Source organism: Carassius auratus, chromosome 1 (genome assembly GCF_003368295.1).
Source record: "Carassius auratus strain Wakin chromosome 1, ASM336829v1, whole genome shotgun sequence".
Taxonomy (NCBI): Eukaryota; Metazoa; Chordata; class Actinopteri; order Cypriniformes; family Cyprinidae; genus Carassius; species Carassius auratus.
The window spans coordinates 65,516-88,870 of record NC_039243.1 but is presented as its reverse complement, the minus strand read 5'-3'; the positions used below and the strand labels follow the sequence as shown (position 1 = coordinate 88,870).

Genomic DNA, 23,355 nt, shown 5'->3' with positions numbered 1-23,355 from the left:
TTACAGGCAGTTCTGAGGCTGCATTTATAATACAGCTAATTGACCTTGGGGGAAGGGTGTTCTGGTAAATATTTGGCAATTCCTCTTTGTGTCAGGAACATAAAGTCATATTTGTCAGAGGAAGCTGCTTTTATTATGGCTTTGTAATCGTGTTCACATTTGCCATGCATGGTGAGATTTTGGAGCAGCTCACATGAAAGCTGTCGGTGTAATGATCCACAGCAAATGGTAGTGACAAGACGAGGAAATGAGAAGGGTGTTTGTATCTGGAGACTTTGGCTGATTCACCGCAGGTTTTTTCCATGTCTCGCTCATCTTTTTCTGTCCCCCCCCCCCCCCCCCTTACTTTCCATATGAATATTCCCACGGAAGTGAGGGAATCTCTTTCCAGGACAGAAAGTTTCTGTCTACAGAGAGATGTCACATATCCCATCCTTTTTTCCTGTGTGTTCATGCATCATCCTTGTTGACTCATCCACCTCCACAAAATACGCTGCTTTTTCCAGATTAGCAGGTTATTCCATGCAGTTATTCGGCTAAAAACATTTACCATGCTAGAAAAAGTTTATTGAACTCACCAACCATAAATATTTCACACTGGCCATGAAACAGTTTGCAATTTTATATAATAAAATTTTATAAAATTTATATAAAATTATTTTTATATAATAAAATTATCAATAAATCAATAATAATTTTTTTTAGATTTGAATATAAAATCATTTTATATGCATAGTTATATTTAGGAGTATTTTTGACACTTCTTTTGATATTTCTTAAAAATAGCTCAGGTAGTTGCAATCCCTGCACAATCATATAGGATATTTTTTTTCAGTAAAAGTCCACCTCTTTTAGAAAACACAAAAAATATGTTAATATAATTTCTTATATTTTTGTTTTAGTGGATTAATGTTATGAATGCTCGACACACTGTATGCACTACAACAAGAGGTCCTTGATAAAAAAAAAAAAAAGTAGTCTACATAAATACTCAAAAGATATACAATCAAAATTTCTGATTTTTAAATTGATTTAATTCAGCATATCAGACCATTTCTGAAGGATCATGTGACACTGAAGACTGGAGTAATGATGCTGAAAATTCAGCTTTGCATCACAGGAATTAATTTCACTTTAACATGTATATTTACAAAGAAAGCAGTTATTTTTAATTGTAATAATATTTCACAATATTTGTATTGTATTTTTGTTCAATTAAATGCCACCTTGAAAGAAGTGAATTCTTTCAAAAACGTACAAAAAAATCTCACCATATCTTACTCATGTAAATGATTGTTCCATTTCCCTGTGCTGACTTAAAAAAAAAAAGAAACCACACAACACCACACATGCAGTCAAGTGTTCATTTTGAACCCCACTGACCATCCAGCCAATCTCAAAATACATGTTGAACAACATGTAGCTAGCTATCGTTTGCCATGAGGCATGATGCCCATGCACGAGGACAGATATGGCGTTTGAGATGTCAGATATGCCTGTTCAGCTGTGACGGACCATAAGGACATTCTAGAATGTCTGGGAATAGTGACGTTAAGCCTGATCTGGCCAGCGATTCTGACTGAAGTGACTGAGGACCATCTGCAGTCTTTCTTCTGTGATATGAGCTAAAGGAGCTTCATCCCACTCAGGTCGGTCAGTCAGTGGATGTGTGCGTGTGTGTGTGTGTGTGTGTGTGTGAGGGCAGGAGGCAAGGGTTCAGGGTTCAGGGGTCGGTAGCACAATCCCGTTCAGTGTTTTTTTATGCTATTGTGTCTAAGGTCTCTAATGTACCATTGGAAAAGGGAGTTGAGAACATGGAGAGAATGTGAAGAGTGAAAACGTGACAGCTGTGTGCAAAGGGGAGCGAAAGAGATTTGGAGAAATTTGCAGGCGTCTGATCCATGAAGTAGACCTGCAGTGTTTGTGTGTGGGAGAGCGCTAGTCCACGTGTGTATCATGTGTGTGCATGTGCATGTGCATTAAGAATGAGAGCTTCCAAGAGCATGGGAAAACGAGAGCAGTCAGTTCATATTAGTGAGCCCCCTGGAAAAGAGTGAGGGGGAAGAGCAATTCTCTCTGAAAGTTTTGGAATGGCTGTCCGCCCGCGCACAGATTGCCTTGCCACCTTTGAGACATATATGCATACCATAAACTAACAGAAAAGAAATGTCTTGGGACTTTCAAAGTCAAACAGAACCTTCTTACATCCCTACCACCCACACAAGCACAGCTCCGCAGATCACTGGAGTTCCGGTTGGGTTACGTGAACTTCTAACTTGGGTTAAATGATTTGTGTGTGTTTGTGTGTGTGTGTGTGTGTGTGTGTGTGTCTGTGTAGTTATGGACAGGGGTTTTAAAGACTTTAAGCACATCATTCATGGCTCATGAATTTCTGTCAACTTCATTGGTTTAGTGTTACAATATATTTAACCTTCCTATTTACATTCATGTACACGCAGCATCAGAAATCAAGCAAAAAATGAATTTTAAATGTATTTTATTTAACATGTGATGTTTATTTTCATTTCATTTCATTTCATTTTTTTTTATTCTTTACCAAGTAAGCTAGTTATTGATTTAGTATGAGTTTTATGCCGCTGCGGTGTTTACTGCTATTTTTTTTTTTTTTTTTTTTTTTTAGATGTAGTACCAATAATTAAATGTATAATAATTTATAATTGATTTAATGTATATTAACAGTTAAATATAATACATATTTATTTTATAAATAATATTAAATAATATAAGTAATATTTGTTTAATTCCAACAAAATTGCGCTCCTACAAGTAAAGAAAAATAAAAAATAACAACAAAATGCACTGGTCAGGATATATTATATAATTCCAAAATATCTAATATTAATTTTACTTATATATATATATATATTAAATTAAATAATATTACCTATAAAACAATAATTATTCATAATATATAATATAAATAATATACAAAATAATATTTAATCTCATGTAATATTCAGTTAAATTATATTTAATACAGAAACTAATGGCTCACAATTGCTTTACTCATCAACATTTTAGTTTGTTATATTATACTGCACACCCTCACAGACAAAATTCCAGATTCTTTTAAATACAAGCCACATCTGGTCTGTTTCAGTTGAGTTTGAACGGCTGCAGGGAAGATTGATTCTGAGGGAGCTTCTCTGCTGCCCTGTGATAGGTTCAACGATCGTTTCACTTAAATATGCATATATCTGCTCACAATACACATCTAACCGTTTTTATTTTAAAAATATATATATTGGCAGAAACACCTTCTTAATCTGTTTTCTATCAACAGAAGGGGGGGGGGGCAGAACTTGTTTGTGGCAATACACAAATGCTTAAACCTTTAAAATGAGTCAACACCTTTCACCTCGGCTGTGTGTGTGTGTGTGTGTGTGTGTGTGTGTGTGTGTGTGTGTGTGTGTGTGCGTGTTTTATGGCAGGTGTGTGCTCACTAGCCGACAGTAGCTCGCCTTACATAGAGCTTATACACACAGAGTGAATGAAAACATTATGAGAAACCATTAGCTTCAATTATCTGTTGTCAAGGAAGCTTGGGCTGCTGCCAATCATCATAAGGATTACCCATTAATAGAACTCATCCATTTTTTAAGCAAGCATGGACTGCTTGAACTTGTGCTTAACTTTTATGAGTCTGATCAAGAATGACACATCTTAAGAAGTTACTCCTATTTCCGTGACATTTGCTTGTCATTTGCTTGTCCATTGTGCATGATTGTGCACTTTAAACTGTCATTTTCTTGCTGGTATTTTGCCAAAGACACCTTCTTACTTAATACCTATGCAATGCATTGACAGATTGCCCTCTACAGTGTCTATACCCAAAATAGCTTTTTGTAATTGGTGTTTAAATGCTTTGAGCTTTACAAAACATTCAGACAAACTGAAGAATGAATGTAAAGCCATCAGTAATTTTTTATGCATGTGTATTGCGTACAGACCTGGCCATCATTTAAGCAATGCATGCAATTGCCTGTAAGACATAATGGTACATTAGGCAAGCTGTTTTAAAAGGAAAAAATTGCTTTATCCAACAAAGAGTTATTGAAAGCCCTCAGTTATGAAATATAATGGGGATTTGACATGAACTAGCCTTTCACCTCAAACGAATCCAATTTCTGAATCACTAGCATTAATCATTTATGTGTGCTGAATGGGATATAATGAGTGGGATGTTTGCAGAAGGAGGAGCTCTCCTATTTTCTGACTCTCTGCTCTACATTTGATAAGAAGCCATTGAGAAATCTGTCAGGTTTATGGCATATGTGTGTGTGTATATGTGTGAGACAATGTATTATAAAACAATAAATGCTCATAGTCAACCTTTTTTTTTCTTGTAGCTGTGCAGTGTGTAGGCATTTTTTTTTTTTTTTAAAGAACACTCAAGAGGGTCTACACTTGCATAAACATTAACAGATAAAATGGTGACTTATTAGAGTGTACTTTTGAGCAAAAATCTATAGAAATCAGTGCAGAATGATGGATGAATAATTATTAATGGAGTTTTGTATGAAAAAAAAAAATGTTTTGATGGTACATATTGATGGTACTGACATAAAAACTTGTGGTTTAGCAATCACTACATATGGGGTAAGTTGTTACAGTTAACAGGAACTAGCCAAACAGTGTGTTATAGACTATTCTTTCATAAACAGCGTAACAGCTAATAGACAACAGGCAATTTAGAGAATAATCAAACCACTGGTTTGACACACAAAATATGGGAGTATTTTAATTATAATTTTATTTTAGGCTATTTTAATTATTTGACTGATCCATAGTGGGGGACATGTTAAGTTCTACATTTTAGACTAATTCTCTAGAAAACTTACAACTGCAGTCATGCACACCGTGGAATTTTAAATCACTAACAAACACTAAATTTTAGCTAACATGGTGGGCTAGTCTTCAGTAAGTTGTTTGAGTAGCTAAGAGTCTTCATTGATCTTACGCTGTACAACTATGTTGTTTCCGATATCCTCTTTGAAAACAAAATGACTGAAATTTCCAGACGTGAAACGCATCGTATTTCATTTACTAGCAGCGTCTCAGTCATCCCGCGTTTGAGGAGAATAATTGTAGACGGGTGTTATTCGCTCACGTGCCAGCAGGCGGCTCACGTCAGTCAACACGGGTGTCGACAGAACTAGGAACAATGCAGCGTTAGTAGCGTTATTTCAAAATAAATATATATATATATAATATTGATAGTATTCCCAATTTTTATTAAATGTAAATGTGATCAGACTTTTTTAAATACAGTTACTAGATTGTTGTAATCGGATCACGTAATGCCATTATCCTACATGTATTAGCCTACTCTCCCCAACCATGTATATAAATCTATTTGACTTTTTAGTGGTGCACAATGAGAGTGGTTACTTTTTACCATACCTCCTTTATAAAACTGCTTTTACAAGACATACGCCTCCAAAACCTAAAGCTGAACTATGACAACTAGCCTCAGGGTTTCCTCATAGTATGCGTTGCTTTACATTAATTATTTATTTGTGGCGATCTAAATGTTAACTTTGAGTGACATTTCCTTCAAGTTTTTTCTCTGACTCAGCCTCAAACAAGGCACTTAATTTGTCAATCAAACCATCTATAAATAGTCTGATTTGGACCATCCCTATGACTTTAATTAGAATCAGAATCAGAAATCAGAAAGAGCTTTTTTGCCAACAGTGTTGGGGTAGTTACTCAAAAAATGTAGTTAGTTACTAGTTACTAGTTACTTCTGTAAATTGTAATGAGATTACTTTACTAGTTACTGCATTTGAAAAGTAACTTCACTGCTTATTACTTTACTTTTTATAGGGCCCTCTAAAATCTGTTTTATTTTTAAAATTAAATTTTCCATTTTAATTTTTCTGGATTCCATTTTGTTCTGTTTTATTTTTTCTCAACTCCTTTGTAATGGTTAAATATAATTGTATTAATCAAAAAGCATGTCTAATTAATTTAAATCATAACACTTAATTCAGAAATACAGTGATATAAAAATACCTGCGGCTCGTTTTGATATTTAAACATATAAATGTAAAAATTATTATTATTATTAAACGTGCAGTGCTTGCATGTTTTTTTCTGAAGGAAAAAATATGCGTGCACGTATTTCTGAAGGAAGAATTGCATGTTATATGCCTGATAAAGCAGCGTTTGTGAGCTCAGCGCTGCTTTGTTTACAGTTGTTTATTCAACAAAACCTTTTGGAAAATCGTTTAGTTTTAAAATCGGGTGAGTTTCCAAAAATAAATAAATGTATGGGAAGCACATGCCACATCACAACCACCTGAGTCCAACTTCAGGCTAATCATCACCTTAACTTTAACTGTGTTTGTAGAAGGCAACACAGCCAGACCGTTATACACAACACAGACCGGAAGTTAGCTTAAGATGTAAGAGGACATTTCAGCACTTGACAAACGGAGAACGACTCCTAAGTAGCACTTAAAGCACAGCTACGTGCGATTGCTTTACGTGCAATGTTCGGAAACGCACGTCAAACAATTACGAACGATCGTAAAATAACTCATAGAAAACACTGTGATCAATCGTTATCGGGAAACCTGGCCCAGAACTTTACACACAGACACACACGGCATGTGTAATGCAGGAAAGAGTGTTCCTATACTCTAGTAAAGTAGTGTAGTTACCAATATTATTAGTGTAATGCGTTACTTTACTTCGTTACCCAAAAAAGTAATATAGTTACTGTAATCCGTTACTTTGTTACTCGTGACCCCCAACACTGACTGCCAAGTATGCTTGCGTTGTGCATACAAGGAATTTATTTTAGTGACATAAGCTTCCAGACAACAAAAACAACAAATATTGCAAAATAAATCAAACAATAAATTAACTGTATAAACAGTTAAAGATGATAATGGAATAGAATAGACTGAGATGCAGGGATGTACCACTAATGCAGTCATTTTTATTGCATAAGTGGGGAACATTTTACTGTTCATGAGGTAGATTGTCTGGGGGAAGAAACTGTTCTTGTGACTGGCTGTCCTGGTACTTGCAGCTCTGAAGCACCTGCCAGATTGCAAAAGTTCAAAAAGGGGATAACTTGGGTGTGAGGGATCCAAAGTGATTTACTGAGCCCTTTTCCTCACTCTGGATGTATACAGTTCTTGAAGGGTAGGCAGGGGAGCACCAACAATCATTTCAGCAGTCCATACCATTCTCTGTAGTCTTCTCATGTCTGATTTTGCAGCGGAACCAAACCAGAGAGTTATTTAAGTGCACAGGACAGACTCAATGACAGCTAAGTAGAACTTTTTCAGCAGCTCCTGTGGCAAGTTAAACTTCCTCAGCTGGCCAACCTTTGTAAGGCCATTTTAACTGTGGAGTCAATGTGATTGTCCCACTTCAGGTCCTGAGAGATGGTGGTTTCAGGGGATATGAATGACTTCACAGCCGCCACAGTTCTGTCTATTATGGTGAGTGGGGGGGGGGATTTCTCTTGAAGTCAAGTCACCTTTATTTATGTAGTGCTTTAAACAAAATACATTGTGTCAAAGCAACTGAACAACATTCATTAGGAAAACAGTGTGTCAATAATGCAAAATGACAGTTAAAGGCAGTTCATCACTGAATTCAGTGATGTCATCTCTGTTCAGTTAAAATAGTGTCTGTGCATTTATTTGCAATCAAGTAAATGATATCGCTGTAGATGAAGTGACCCCAACTAAACAAGCCAGAGGCGACGGCGGCAAGGAACCAAAACTCCATCGGTGACAGAATGGAGAAAAAAACCTTGGGAGAAACCAGGCTCAGTTGGGGGGCCAGTTCTCCTCTGACCTGACGAAACCAGCAGTTCAATTCCAGGCTGCAGAAAAGTCAGATTGTGCAAGAAGAATCATCCCGATTGTGTTCCCGGTTCCGGTTTACCTAATTAATGCAGCCTAAAAATCCTTTAACAGATTTGAATATTAAAAGCATATTAGAATGTTATGTGTAAGCCAGGTTAAAGAGATGGGTCTTTAATCTAGATTTAAACTGCAAGAGTGTCTCTGCCTCCCGAACAATGTTAGGTAGGTTATTCCAGAGTTAAGGCGCCAAATAGGAAAAGGATTATAGATAGAGGATTATAATGTAAAAGGAGCTCGTTCAAATACTGAGGTGCTAAACCATTCAGGGCTTTATACGTAATAAGCAATATTTTAACATCAATACAATGTTTGATAGGGAGCTAGTGCAGTGTTGACAGGACCGGGCTAATATGGTCATACTTCCTGGTTCTAGTAAGAACTCTTGCTGCTGTATTTTGGATACAAAGCATGCAGAACAAACATCCAATACAGCATTACAATAATCTAACCTTGAGGCCATAAATGCATGAATTAACATTTCTGCATTTGACATTGAGAGCATAGGCCTTAATTTCGATATATTTTTGAGATGGAAAAGTCTTAGGCAGTGTTATAGGTTATTACATGCAGAGTTTTTAGGTCCTATAATTAACACCTCTGTTTTTTTTTCAGAATTTAGCAGGAAGAAATTACTCGGCATCCAGTTTTTTGCATCGACTATGCATTCCATTAGTTTTTCAAATTGGTGTGTTGAGCTGAGTATAATCAGCATAACAGTGAAAGCTGACACCATATTTCCTGATGATACCTCCAAAGAGTAACATATAAAGCGTGAAGACTAGCAGCCCTAGTACTGAGCCTTGAGGTACTCCATACTGCACTTGAGATCGATATGATACATATTCATTCACTGCTACGAACTGATGGTGGTCATATAAGTACGATTTAAAACCATGCTAATGCACTTCCATTAATGCCAACAAAGTGTTCAAGTCTATGCAAAATAATGTTGTGGGCAATTGTGTCAAACATAGCACTAAGATCCAATAAAGCTAATAGAGAGATACAACCACGATCAGATGATAAGAGCAGGTCATTTGTAACTCTAAGGAGAGCAGTCTCAGTACTATGATACGGTCTAAATCCTAAATCGGATATGTTTTGGGGACATATCCTAATGACAATGAGGAATTAATAATAGTCAGAAGAGGATCCATGACTTCTGGAAGCACCTCTTTTAGGAGATTAGATTGTATATGGTCTAACATACATGTTGTTGGTTTAGATGATTTAACAAGTTTATACAATTATTCCTCTCCTATGGTAGAGAATGAGTGGAACTGTTCCTCAGGGGGTCTATAGTGCACTGTCTGATGCGATACTGTAGCTGACGGCTGAATGGTTACAATTTTATCTCTAATAGTATTGATTGTAGAAGTAAAGTAGTTCATAAAGTCATTACTGCTGTGATGTTGGGGATGTTGGCTAACTTCAGGAGCTTGACAGAGGGGTCTTTGGAGGTGCAGTCGTTGGTGTACAGGGAGAAGAGCAGTGGGGAGAGAACACATCCCTGGGGGGCACCAGTGTTGGTGGAGCAGCTGTTTGATATGAACTTCCCCAGTCTCACTAGCTGTTGCCTATCTGTCAGAACGCTGGTGATCCACTGACAGATAGAGCTAGGAACAGAGAGCTGGGTCAGTTTGATCTGGAGGGCTGTTGGGATGATGGTGTTGAAAGCCGAACTAAAGTCCATAAACAGGATACTCACATAAGTCCTTGTTTAAGGGTGAAGGGTCCAGTGATGTCATTTAGATAAACCAAGAGTTTTTCAAACAACTTCATGACGACAGTTGTTAGAGCCACAGGTCTGTAGTCGTTAAGTCCTGTTATTTTGTTTTTTCTTTGGAACGGGGATGATGGTGGAGTGTTTGAAGCAGGAAGGGATTTCACACAACTGATGTGTGAAGCAGGAAGGGACTTTTCACATTACACAACAGATATGAAAAGAATGGGTTTTCAGACAAGCTGGTGCAACATCATCTGGGCCTGGTCCCTTTCTTCTTTTGTTCTTCCTGAAGACCTGACACACATCATCCTCACTGATTTGCAGAGAAAGAGGTGGGGAGAGTGGGATTGCAGGAGGTGTTAACGGGTTGTGTAGGCAGATGGTCAGAACGGGTGTGAGGGGTTTCAAATCTACGATAAAACTTATTCAGGTCATTAGCAAGTTTTTGATTCACCTCAGTGCAGGGGGATGGTGTCTGTTTGTGATGGCTCTCAGACCTTTCCACACTGAAGTTGAGTCTTTGGAAGTGAACTGATCTTTCAATTTTTTAGCGTAGGACCTTTTAGCTGATCAAATCTCCTTATTCAGTGTGTTCCTGGCCTGACTGTGCAAGACTCTGTCCCCATTTCTGTAGGCATCCTCTTCGGCATGACGAAGATGTCTGAGTTTTGCTGTAAACCATGGCTTATCATTGTTGAATGTTAAATAAGTCCTGATAGGAATGCATATATCCTGACAAAAACGAATATAGTTACATCCTCTGTGAGTTTGTCCAGATCAGTGGTAGCAGCTTCAAAAAACACTCCAATCAGTGAGGTCAAAACAGGCTTTTAAAGCCCACTCTGTTTCGTTGGTCCATCTCTTTACAGACTTTACTACAGGTTTAGCAGATTTAAGTTTCTGCCTGAAGGTTGGTATGAGATGGACCAGGCAGTGATCAGAGAGCCCCAAAGCTGCGCGTGGGACAGAGTGATATGCATTCTTAATTATTATGTAACAGTGATCCAGTATATTACTGTCTCTGGTGGGATATGAAATATGCTGTCTGTATTTTTGGCAGTTCACAGGAAAAATTTGCTTTAAAAAGAGTCAGGTTGTTGTGTTGTTGTTCTGTCTCTGTGATCTGATCAGCGAGTTTTTTTGTAAAGCAGTGCTTACGTGCGCTTGCGGAGGGATGTAAACACTCACAAGAATGAACAAGTGAAACTTGGCACTTGAAAACCTTCCAGTCCAGTCCTCCACAGACAAATAATTTAAGTGTACTTAATAAACAAACAGTTAGAATTAACAAAGCTGTCACTTCATGTCAATGTATTCTGCAATGACACAATAAAACATATGAGGCTATCCAGCATTCCCATGCTTACTGCTTTAGCCGCAGCTGTTTTAGTACATCAGCTCATGAGATTGCATAGTGTCATGGAGAAAGTCACAGTACTTCATGGTTAACCGTCTGCCCTTTTGTTTTCCTCACGCTGAGGTGTGAGAGTACCGAGAGACTGAATCACAGACGCAGACCCTGCAGGCCACTGAATCATCCTCTGTTTAAAACATAGACGCTCATCAGTGTCCAAGCTGTCTTCTGGAAGCTTAAGTTTGTCTTCAGCTATGGCAAACAAATGTCAAGAGCAGCCATGAGCAACACACAACCCCCTCAGGAGCAGCACTGTTGATGTTTAAGAGTGGGAAGTACCCATTTGAAACCACTGTCCATTAAGGTATTAAGAACATGATTATAACCATAAGCTCAAGCTCCCATGTGTTCATTCAGTGCTTATTTCCACAGTGTGTTGGGAACAGGTCCTCCTTTCTGTGTGGGTGGTCTGCAAAGCTTCACTGGAAAAATCGCAGCAGAAGCAGCATGTTGTATCGGCTCGTAGCCAGAAGCCCAGATGTGACATTAATTGTTTTTAATCTGCTCAGTGAGCCAGTAGTCCCTATTCACACTCAGTAAATATAGGGATACACTTGTAAGTTAAACAATAAAACTTCATATTTAAGTTCAAGTTGGAGGAATGGGAAATGTAATGTTTTTGATGTAATTCAACCTGACAGTTACATGACCTATAATGGTTTCATGAAAAGACTGTGTGCTGTGGATCCAAAATGCACTTTTTTTATGCACCAGCTCTGTCAAAGGCGAGTGATTTAAGAACATTTTAACAGAACTAAATCTTATCAACCACAAAACTACATTTTATGTTTATTTAAAACATATGTTGTCTGATTGACTCATTTTAAAGCTATACCTACAAAAAAAAATTGGCCATAAAAGTCACAAATGTTTTTTTTTTTTTTTCTTCTTTTTTTTTTGTTAATTGAGATGAGTCTCTGATAACAAAGTACATCACGGAGATGTCTATTTGATGTCTGGATTTACATCTGCAAAACGTAGTTTTCAAGTGTTTGCTCATCTGCAATATATCTATAAGACGTTTCCTATCAGATGTCAAAGAGACATTTAGAAGATGTCTTAGAATGTATGTAAAACGAACATCTTAAAGATGTTCATGATGAAAGATCAGATTTTTACACAGCAGATGCTTTCCAGATGAAGCAATCTTTAACAGACATCTTGCAGATATACGTGTGCTATCTAGGCTGAGTCTTTGATTTTTTTTCTATTTGATTTGTCACAAAAGTGTCAAAATACATTTTGGCTGACATCATTTTATTACTGTTAAGGAATATTTTCACACTGCATTTAACCATGGGTTATCATCATTCTAAACTCCACCTTCAACTCCAGATGTGTTTCACACTCATGATTTAGTTGCAGGATTTGGTGTTAGAGGGTTATGTCTATGCTTAGGAACAGCCAACCAATCATAAGCCTTTCGAAGTTCATTCAGGAGAAACATAATAGTCTTCTATATTTATTAGGACGTGCAATGCTTGAGCTGTTCTGTAAACAGGTCAAGTACTGCATTTGTCCAATCAATGACACTGATACTACAAACATGTAAAATAACAACGTCAGCAGTTTTTAGGAATGTACAGTCATCTTATATACACAAGATTAATTGTGTGTGTGTGTGTGGGGGGGGGGGGGGGGGCTTGCTTTTAAATAATTTCCATTAAAACCATCCAGCTGTTTGTTTGTTTAGAGCAAAGAAAGGCTCATTTGTATTAATCTGGCTGGGACAGGTTATGAGAAAGTGCAGTTTATGATGTTTTGAGGGCTGAAGGTGAAGAAAAAAACTAGGGGCCCCATATTCATTAGAGAAATAATGTTCACCCTGGGGGTTTAAAACCTCCGTGAAGCAATGCTACGGAAAGGGGGAGGTAGGAGATGAAGAAAGAGTGTAGGAGAGAAGGAGACTTGTAGGACTAACAATTCTCAGGAGGAACCTTGAAGAACCAACCTCCTGATTGGGTCCAGTGGAGCTTCCATTGTTTGCCTGTCTTTGACATCTGAAGTTCATTATGTCCAGGGGCTGAGGAATCAAACTAAGAACATATGTAGAAAAGGGAGAAATTCCCCTTCTCTTTAAAAGCAATGAAAGCATTTATTTTCCTTTGTGGTGTTTCCTGATCTCATATCAAAAGCTTTATTGTTTCTTTGCTCACAGGGGTCCCCAACGTTTTGGCAGCTTGTAATTCAGTTGCACACCAAGAAAACAGTGATGCCTCTAAAAGCAAACAGTGCATTCACAAAGTGCTGAAAGTTTCAGGGCTTTAGATTCTGAACATAACATTCACACACTAGTTGAGAATCAGATAAAAGTATGAAGGGGCATCACACTGATTCCAGGTTCAGTATGATTGATAAGATGTTTTCAGTTGTCACAGTGGGCTCTGGTTGGGATCTATGAGACTGTGAGCAGGGAAATAAAATCATCTGTTCCAGAAGCAATAAGATTGATTTTTAAAGGCTGTAAACTGGAGTTTGTGATGATTTAGAGATCTGTCTTGAACATGAGCCACACTCTGGCTTTTAAACTGTAACAGTACATATTAAAATGATACATCTTTTTGAATTAGAAGTCCAAATTCTACTATCAAATTAAAGTTAAGGTGCTGAATCAACACTTACATTTTTTTTATGGGTCACTAATATTATTTTGTAATATTTGAACATCACCAGTATATCAAATTGAATGATAAAATATCAAAGGCATTTTAAAGGATGTTTGAATCCAAACTGTTTTGGTCACCATTGACTTCCATTCCGTCCCACATTTCACAAAATATCTTTTGAGGTCCAACAGGATTGGAACAACATGAGGGTGAGTAAATGATTACCAAATTGTCATTGTTTGGGTGAACTATCACTTCATTTACTTATTGTTTTAGGGGGCAGGATGTACAATTATAAATGGTTGCACTGGACAATAAAAAATAATATTGAGGCATTGTGCTCACATTACTCTCATTCTTGACTTATGTTGACATAAAAAAGGAATTCCCATTAATTTTCTTTTTCAGAGCTTTAGGGTTTGTTTGAGTTGTGGAAATTGTTTCTTTACGATGTCAACCATCAGATAAGAGACATTCAAACTTTTTGGCGTAGGTCCAAGTGATCTTTGAAACTTAACTTTCTGCTTTGAAGATAGTTTTATCTTTTCTCCTTTGTAGTATTACTTTTCTTGGACCTTAGAGATATCAACAAATAAAAATTGGTCAAATACTTTATAGTGAGTGAACAGAAACCACTAGGCATACGTCAACGTAAACAATAGAAATGTAGTTTAACTGCTTTCAGGGAGGCAGATTAATGGTTAATCTACATATTTTAATCTGAACAAACATTATTATAGCTTTGTCATTCAGTAGAAATTGAACACAGACAAGAAAATGTGCGAGAGAAGTTTGTAAAATGCATTAAAAATTATAAAGTTGATTTTATTAGGTTTCATATCAATCAGTAGGCAAAAAACATATTGTCAAGAGGACAACCAATTTAGAAATATAATTTCAGAATCTACAAAATAAGTGAAAAAAAAAGAAAAATCCAAAAACAAAAGCAATGATCTTTTTTTTTTTTCAAAAAAAGAAAAAAAAGAATAGAGCAAAAAAATAAATCTAAATAATATTTACATTAAAATGTCATAGTATTTACATTAAGGCATTTCAATTACACAAAACTTGTCAAATTCCACTTCACAAAGCCAATGCAATAAATACATCGATTTTACAAGAAAGAACCAGTTGATGCGATAACCCTCTCTTAAACGAAGCCGAATTAATGCGGTAATAGTGAAAAAACGGTAACCTGCTGAATTTTCTTTTGATCTTTTTATGAACAATAAGTTCAAGCATGTGCTGCTGATAAAAACAAATATGAAAAGGCACTTTAAGATGAAAAGCGTTCAAAAGAACAGTCACTGTGGTCTCGTACATTCATATGAGCTTATGCATCAATGACAGTAGGAAAACAAATGTTCAGCCGGCGTGCTTCGGTGTGTATAAAGGGGACAGTACAAATCACACAGCTGTCTAAAGCCCTTTTCCAACTTCTCATTGCTTTTCTATACCACTGTTTAATAATTCATAAAATAAATGCTGTTCAGTAGCAGCACATTATCATCCAAAGCTATAAATACTTCAGTAACTAAAATGAGGGAATCGCAGTATAGGCTGTGTACCTGAAACCCCAGCATGAGCAGGAACTATTCCAGTGATATATATATTCAGATATTCATCTTTTCCAGTCTAATTCAAGTGCCAAGTACAAATGGGAGTTAGTTAGTCTCAGTGCTCTGCAGATGTACAAGAATGAAACCTGTGTATTTAACAGTTCATTTCGTTATGTTTTAAAAAAAACATTTCTTCTTCCAATTAGACGATGAGAGCCGGGTCTCATGTACAAAACAGCTTAAAGAGAATATCAAAATGAGATGAGGGTCCTAACGGAAATTTGATCTATACATTCTAAAGAAAGAGGAAAAGGGTACCGAACAACGAGAAACAGGATTTCGTGGTAATATCTAAAGTTTACAGTCCACAGCTCGATGCTCTCGACAGGTCAGAGAAAGATGATTACCCTAAGCATTATAAGGTTCGTCGCGGTGTAGAGAAAGAAACAAGTCATTCTGCCATCACTTCAAGTGCATAATAATAACAAGGATGTGTGTCTTTGTGTCTAATTCTGATGTCTCTTCATGTGCAGGGCGAGATGATCGGAGCGAGAGAAGCTGCGGCTGCACACAGCGCACTGGAAGGGTTTGGCTCCCGTGTGCTTCCTGAAGTGACGCGTCAGCTCATCGGAACGAGCAAACCGCCAGTCGCAGCCCTCCCACGTGCACCTATACGGCTTCTCACCTGAACACAGACACAATGGACACCACGTTTGGTTAGACACACCAACACAACACGGAAGAAACCATTGCTCACGGATAAAAAAACCGGTTTCTGTTCACGAATACGTTAGCATTGCCAAATGAGTAATCTGTTTGGGTAGGTTTCTCTGTCATCGCTGTAGTAACCATAACAAACATATACATTAACTTCACTCAACTCAATCTCTAAGATTAAAGTATTTCAGTATTTTGGTATGTTTGTGGAGACCGACAAGACTAAACTTATAGTCGGCCATAAATAGCAGCACAGTGTTTTGCTTTCTAGAACTCGGGTTTAGAGCATTTTTTTTTAAACGATATGTTATTTTTTGCCTGTAGGTAAAACTCAAAACTAGGAATTAGGAAGGATATTGAAAAAAAAACTTGAGGGTGAGTCAATGAGAATAAAATGTTTCATTTTGGGGTGAACTATCCCTTTAAGGGATGACAGAATGTTCATTTTTAGGGAAGTGTCATTAAACGCAAAAACATTTTTTGGGCATTGTGAACAATAAGTGCTTTGATTAATTCAATTATCTGAAATATCAGTACAAACAAACCCGACAACTTTATACCAATGTTATCATTTATCTTAGCAATAGGGCTATAGCTGAAAAACTATAAGGAGTAAAACTGCAAGTCAAGCTGTTTCAACTGTAGTTTATGCAGTAGGTGTGGTGCTCAAAAACAATTAACTAGCTCAACGTCAGAATATGTGCGTGTCTTGAGCTTTAACGTTTGTGAGGAGAGCCCTGAACAGGAGTCCTGTAATGACTTGTTTGGAAAGCTCATCCCATGTGTTGTCTGCTCGAGGCCTCGCTCTTCTCCCCAAGGACTGGTTGGATTGGGTTTTATCTTCATAGGTTATCTGGACATGGTGGGGTTTCTCTTATTTAAATAAAATAGAGGTGACGTTTATCTGTTTATTAATCATACCTTTTCAGGCTTACATGATAGTGGTTGGAGATGGTTTATGATATTATATTGCAAAATAAGAGATTATACTATTCAAAATTTTTGAAAAAATTGAACTTTTTTTGAAAGGAATTAAAAATTGTATTCAGCAAGGATGCATTACATTAAAAAGGCCGAAACTTAAGTCTGTGGTCCAAAACTTTCAACATGTATAATAATTTTTTTTACTCAAAATGTGGAGGTAACAGTTAACAGGTGTAAAAAAAAATACATCTTGGGTACAAAAAAATGTTGGCATCATTAAACTGACCCACCCTGTGCTCTAGGAGCAAAAAGAAATCCTTCTTATGAACTGTTTACAAACTAAATGTCATTATGAATTTGAAACTAGCAGCTGAGCAGTGTAAATCTCACCTAACAGGCAGTTTAATCGAAAACAGCAACACTGTCGAAAGACTAAATCATGCCGTGTCAAGTCTTCCAGAAAAGAGTGGGTGTTGTTCTCTTGTCATAATAGTGCTGTACAACCAGTATGAGCCTGTAATTAGACTCAGGAATTGGTGACATGAAATATAAATCTATATCTTGAAAATGAAAATGGCCTGATAAGTACAGTACTTCATCGGTATATTCAGTTCCCAAACCAAAGGCCACATTCTGGAATGTATTACTTTTCCCTCCTCTGGGTCAAATGAGGTCTGCTCTTCTGTTTACTTCCATCAAGACACTAAACTAATATCTACAAATATATTTTTATATGAGAGAGTTCGACACAGAGCAATATTTTTATACGGATAATTTCAAATGTTGCCTAGAGGTCATTTTAATACTGGATATTATAAATTGATATTGAAAAAAGGAGGTAGAAATGGCTGTTGCTGCTGATGTATTTGGACCTGGTTTTGGTGCAATCTCACATTAGGAAGCGACGTAGGCTAGCTTTCAGGCAGCATGCAAGAATGAACGCATGTGGCATGCCAACAACGCACTTCTGCCCAGCAACATGACCGTAAAAGTGCCAAAAGAGGAGGCCAGCTTTATCCAGCATAAATAAAACCGTTTTTAATTGGGGAACTCTTACCAGTGTGTGTCCTCAAGTGAGCTTTCAGGTGGGACGACTTGGTGTAAACTTTCTTACAACCTAAAATAAGAGAACAGCTTTTGTTATTCACAACAGTAAGCAATTGTGTGTTCAGAAATTTTGAAAGCTGTTAAAATTGTGTAGAATAATTACTAATGAATAAATATTTAAAGTAGAAATGTAAAGTACCAAAAATGCAAATATTATATTTAATGCATAACGATATGACAAGAGAGTATTTTAGTCCTTTTGGATATTGTTTAACAAGGCTATTGAAAAAAAAAAATTAAAGTGTTTTAATTTTTTGAGAGGTAAAAAATGTGGGAGGCTATTGACAAAATATATAACTTATGAAAACAATATTGAAATATACATTGTAAGTAATAAAAAAAAAATCTACGCAATTACTATGTTTGATGCATAAACAACAAGACAAGAGTGTTTAATCTTTTTAGAGAAAAAAAAAACTTTGGAGGCTACTGTTCAAATTTTTAAAGGCCACTGTTATTAAAAATGCAACTCTGCATTATGCATAAACAGCATGACAAGAGTGTTTATATTTTTTTAGGAGATAAAAATGTTTGGAGGGATTTGATTACTATATATATATATATATTAAAAACTATGCAATTGGTATGCTTGAAACATGACAGTATGAGTGTTTCATCATTTGAGAGATAAAAAATATGCCAAGAGGTTACGGATAAAAACATATTAAAATAATCAAAAATAAAATAAATAATAAGTGATTAAATAGACATAATATGTGATTATTATGCTTGATACACAAACAGCATGACAAGATATGTTTAGTCCTTTGACAGATAAAGAAATGCTGGAAGGCTTTTGATAAAAATATGAATTATAAAAATAATAATACAATTATTACATGTTTCAGTTATAAATTTAAAACAAAAAAACAATGCCATTGTAATGCTTGGTGCATTAACAGTAGAATAAGAGAGCGATTCATTCTTTTTAGTCACCAACACAAAATCGGTTGGTTCACTCGTTGCCACATTCACAAATAAGAGCATCCTGTTATTTGGTTTCAGCAAGCTTTCTTTTCCAATTAGGAATTTAAAGCCCATCTCATGTCGTTATCTGTAAAACCCCACTCAGTGAAGTAAAGCAGTGATGGGTTCTTAATTGCGAAGCTCGTCGCTTCAGACATGGAGCTTCTTAGCGTAAATGCACTATTAATGGCACTGTGAGGCTTGTCTGTTTTATAATTTGCCCAGTCAATTTGATGCAACAGGATTCAATAACAATCAGCCTGACGTCAACTCTTTGGCGTTCATCTTGAGCGCTTGTTAAAAGGCTTTGGCCATCTCTGAATTATTTAACAGTGAACTCAAGGTTTTGAGTAGGAAAGTGCAGTCGAAAGCAACATAGTGCTTCAGAAAATACAACAGCATTGTGTAAATTTGGCTATAGCTCTATTTTTATATTTGATTCCAGTTCAATTGTAAAAAAAAAAAAAAAACAGTTTGTACCTGCAAAATCACAGTGGTGTATCCGTCTTTTCTCAAGGTCTGGGTTTGTTCGTCTGTTGTAACGAACAGGCATGGACCCAGTGGTCACGGGGGCTCGTGTCGAGGTGGGTGTTGGGTGACTGGGAGCATGGACAGCCATTTTGGAGGCGATAGTGGCGGCGTAAGATGGTGGTGGTGTCAGATTGTGAAGCAGTTCCTTCTGTCTGTCAGGACTGCCAGGTTCTGAAGTGGGAGGCGAGGGGGGGAGATAGGCCATTTTGAGCTGCGACTGAGCCTGACCCTGAGGATGCACAAAGTGGCCCAGGCCGAGAGGGTAACCGGTGGCGGGCATGCCACAGTACGGCTTGGAAGCAGTCTGTTGGGTCGCTAAGTGCAGGTCATGGAAAGTAGGCATCTGTGAGGACACAGAGTGAGCATGAGGGTGGGAGTGTGAATCGGCTTGATGGGGGATGTCCAGCTCTGAGTTGAGGAGCTGGAAGAGCGGCCCATCCTGTGGGATGTCAAAGCCTTGCATCTCCTGCTTGACAAAGACCCCAGAGTTATCGTCCATGGGATTGATTTCAGAACCCGAAGTGGAATTCGAGTTAAAGATGCTGGTGAAATCGGGCAGCGTGGATGGAGCAGGGCCAGTCGAGCTCACCGGACACTCGGGATGAGAGAAAGGCGCTGATACAGGTTCAGTTTTGACCTGGCTGGGGACTGAAGGCCGCGCTGGCCGGCACATTCCTGTTCTTAGATAAGCAATGTCGGGGAGGAAGACATTCATGTTGATGCTGAAGGGGGACCCGTGTTCATCCCTGAAAAACTGGTCCATTACGGAGATGTTCTCTCGTCTTGATTTCTTTGGGTCAGGGAGAGCCACAGGTTGTGGAGACAGATATTTATCCATCTCCTGTTTAGCCTAGAGAGCAAAAGAGAGAGGCATAAAATTGTAAATGCAGTTGTAAAGGCCATTAAAGGCAAACGAGATAAACAGATTTCAGAATAATAACTGCTAGAATATTGCACACGCTGCTTCTGTCATAAAAGCTGCCAGGATCTCCTGAGACTGCTTGTGTCGGCCGAGCACAAACACAGTATACATAACATTTCTGAAAAGCTTGCAAGAATGCAAATATTCACTTACTGCTACAACAATGGCCAACACGCCTGCTTACTCAGCTAAGATAACTTGGCTCGGAATAAAAATATATGGACTACTGATCACAGCAGATGCTTAAATCATCTTACAACATGAATTATATTTACAACATAAATACAAACATATAACACATACACATACATACATACATAAAATAACTAATTATTCCTCATATGAATAAACATGGTGGAGCAGATAAATTTAATCTATCATATACATCTAGCAATAAACTGATTTATTGGCCAGGCTGAGTAATTAGGAGATATTTCTTTGGTTTTCTCTTCAAATAAGGACACTTTGGACTATAATAATGGTAATAAAACAACTAACCTTGAAAATAATAATAATAATAAAAAAGACAGAAATGTAAAGTTTTTAGTATTATATGGACAGGCAAGGACAGGTGAGTAAATGGCTGATATTTGCCAATTGTTAATTTTCAGTAAATGTTGCATACCATTTATGCTCTCATTTGCTGTCACTGAATGTATTATGTTTGCAGTGTATCAGCATTACTATGTCTCAATGAAATACTGTCTTAAAAAAAAAAAAAAAAAAAAAATTGGGTAGATATTTTACCTGCAAAGCTAATATATAAAACCTAAAAATCAGAACTTTACGTTTTAACGTCTGACCTGCGATCTTGTCTCTATTGAGAACATGAATCGGTTGTGTTGCTCTATGGAGCAGTCAGAGGTAAAGCATTTATCAAGTCTTCTTCGATATGTCTCTGCTACATTCCGCCTTCGACTGTAAAACAGCGCTCATACCACGAGCTCAAAACAGACTTGCTGACAGGTGGAAAGCGTGCTGAGAGATTGCTCAGCCTTTCCAAATTTCCACCCAATTATCATAAAACCGTAATCAGCAGAAAATAGTAAATCAAGACTCATTCATTACTTCCTGAGAGTAACATCTAAAGAGTCACTAGTGGAATAAACATCAATGGAAATGAAAACACTCTCACACATACAGTACATGCATACATAAACACTCGAAATGCCAGAGCTCTTTAAGTGCTCTTTACGCGGCTGCTACACGTCGCTATTTCTGGATTTAGATCTTCCAGCTGTTCGCCGGACATGGATCTCTTTCACAAGTTTTCAGTTTGAGGCTCGGCGTTGCTGGGAAGTTTCAGCTCGGAGCTCGAGAGCAGCGCGCGTGGGTGCGGAGGGGGAGGCAGTTGTTGACGGTAGCCAAGAAACCAACTGCAAGCAACAGACACGAGTCCGACCCAGCCCCAGCACCAGCCACAGGCCAGACTCTCCATTGCGTTGAGCCACGGGGAAATCCCCAAAACATCACCAAACCCTTTTGAAATGGACGAGTGATTCTTCATTTTGAGGACGCTGTGGTCTACTTAAAATTTACAACAGTGAAGATGATTCATTATATTACGCTACGTGTGACAGTTTAATAACTAGGCCTATGTGGTAATGTCATTTGTTTGTTTGATTATTTATTGTAACCTATGTATTTGGAGAAAAAGGGATAAGCACTGAACAAGTGAACACAATTTGCATAGATTAACTTTGAATTTCTAATCAAAAAAAAAAAAAACCTCAAATAATAACCTTCTTTGGTAATAAAACCTTTAAAAATAGCAGATTATGAATGCAATTATTTAATTTAGCATCTTTAATTTCGTATTTATTTTATTAAACACTGTCTGACCTGGTGTAAATGAAAGCATTTTATAAATAAATAAATACGGTTATGGAAATTAGCGATTATTTGTTATAAAACACAAGCGGATATTGTTTGTTAGTAACAACATAATTTGCACACAGAATTAACTAACACACTGAAACACGTTCTAATGGCCACGAGCAAAGTAGAACTGTCCTGAATTGAACACTTTTGTCCGTTTATTTCAAATGGGAAGGTGATAATTGTTGGGTAACAGTAATTTAGAAACACAATACAAGTTTATTTTAACTATTCTTTGAATTAGATTTTGCTTTATTTCTGAAATTAAAAGTTGCTTAAATAAAAGAATCGCACATGGCTTTCTTAACGCATCTGATGGGGTATGATGCTGATGGGACTGCAGGCGTGCACGCTGCCGCATCATCCACGACGGCCCACCTTTCACGCGAAGGGATGCATTTGATCTTTAATTCATCCAGTGATACAGTCCTAACATGAGCAAAACAAAAAAGCGAAGCACCATTCAAATAACTGATTAACCTATTACCTGAGAATAGTCGTGTGATAAGCCCCTTTCCGTGTCGGGATTCTTGGCTTCAAAGGAAAACAGAGAGGAGTCCTCCTGAAAGCCGTCGGATAGTGAGGGTTTGAGGAGCGAGAGAAAGTCATCTTGTCCCGGTGCGAGCGCAGCGCTCATCGTAAGAAGCGTAGCGGCCATAAAGCCGTGGATGTGACGGAGAGAGGGTCCGCAGGATGTGTTTTGATAGACGTTGAGGAACGGGAGGTGAGTGTATGGTGCATGGAATGACAACTGTGCGTGTATGTGCGCGCGCTTTCAGTAGTAATATCCCGTTTCGCTTCACTCCGTTCCTGGAGCTCCAGGATATATGTATAATCGCTGAAAGGGCGGGGCCTGACAGAGACTGAGAAAGTGAGACGGCTTTACCTTTACTACTGCTGTTACTGGAACCCGTCAAAACAGAGAGTTAAATCTGCCCACCCCTTTACGTATTTAATTTAGCACTTAAATAATTTTAATAATGACAGCAGTGCAGCATAAAATCACTATAAACATAAATTAATTGTGTTTAGGCTATCGGTTAATTCAATGGGCATTTTATGATAAAACATTGTTTATTTTATATTATAGCT

General features: G+C 37.4%; 1 protein-coding gene and 1 long non-coding RNA gene across 2 annotated transcripts; one reads left to right on the top strand and one right to left on the bottom strand.

Moving 5' to 3' along the window:
* Positions 1-1,452: 1,452 nt before the first annotated feature.
* On the top strand, positions 1,453-12,626 carry LOC113109640 (uncharacterized). The gene is made up of 4 exons (XR_003293002.1): positions 1,453-1,649; positions 7,415-7,481; positions 11,120-11,357; positions 11,426-12,626. It is a non-coding gene; the product is annotated as an uncharacterized LOC113109640 (long non-coding RNA).
* A 1,833-nt stretch (positions 12,627-14,459) lies between these two features.
* On the bottom strand, positions 14,460-23,071 carry LOC113109459 (Krueppel-like factor 5). The gene is made up of 4 exons (XM_026273046.1): positions 22,751-23,071; positions 19,413-20,313; positions 17,917-17,976; positions 14,460-15,903 (listed from the first exon to the last, which is right to left on the bottom strand). Exons 1-4 carry the CDS (start codon positions 22,919-22,921, stop codon positions 15,725-15,727), a joined length of 1,311 nt encoding a protein of 436 aa, XP_026128831.1. The 5' UTR covers positions 22,922-23,071; the 3' UTR covers positions 14,460-15,724.
* Positions 23,072-23,355: the final 284 nt, after the last annotated feature.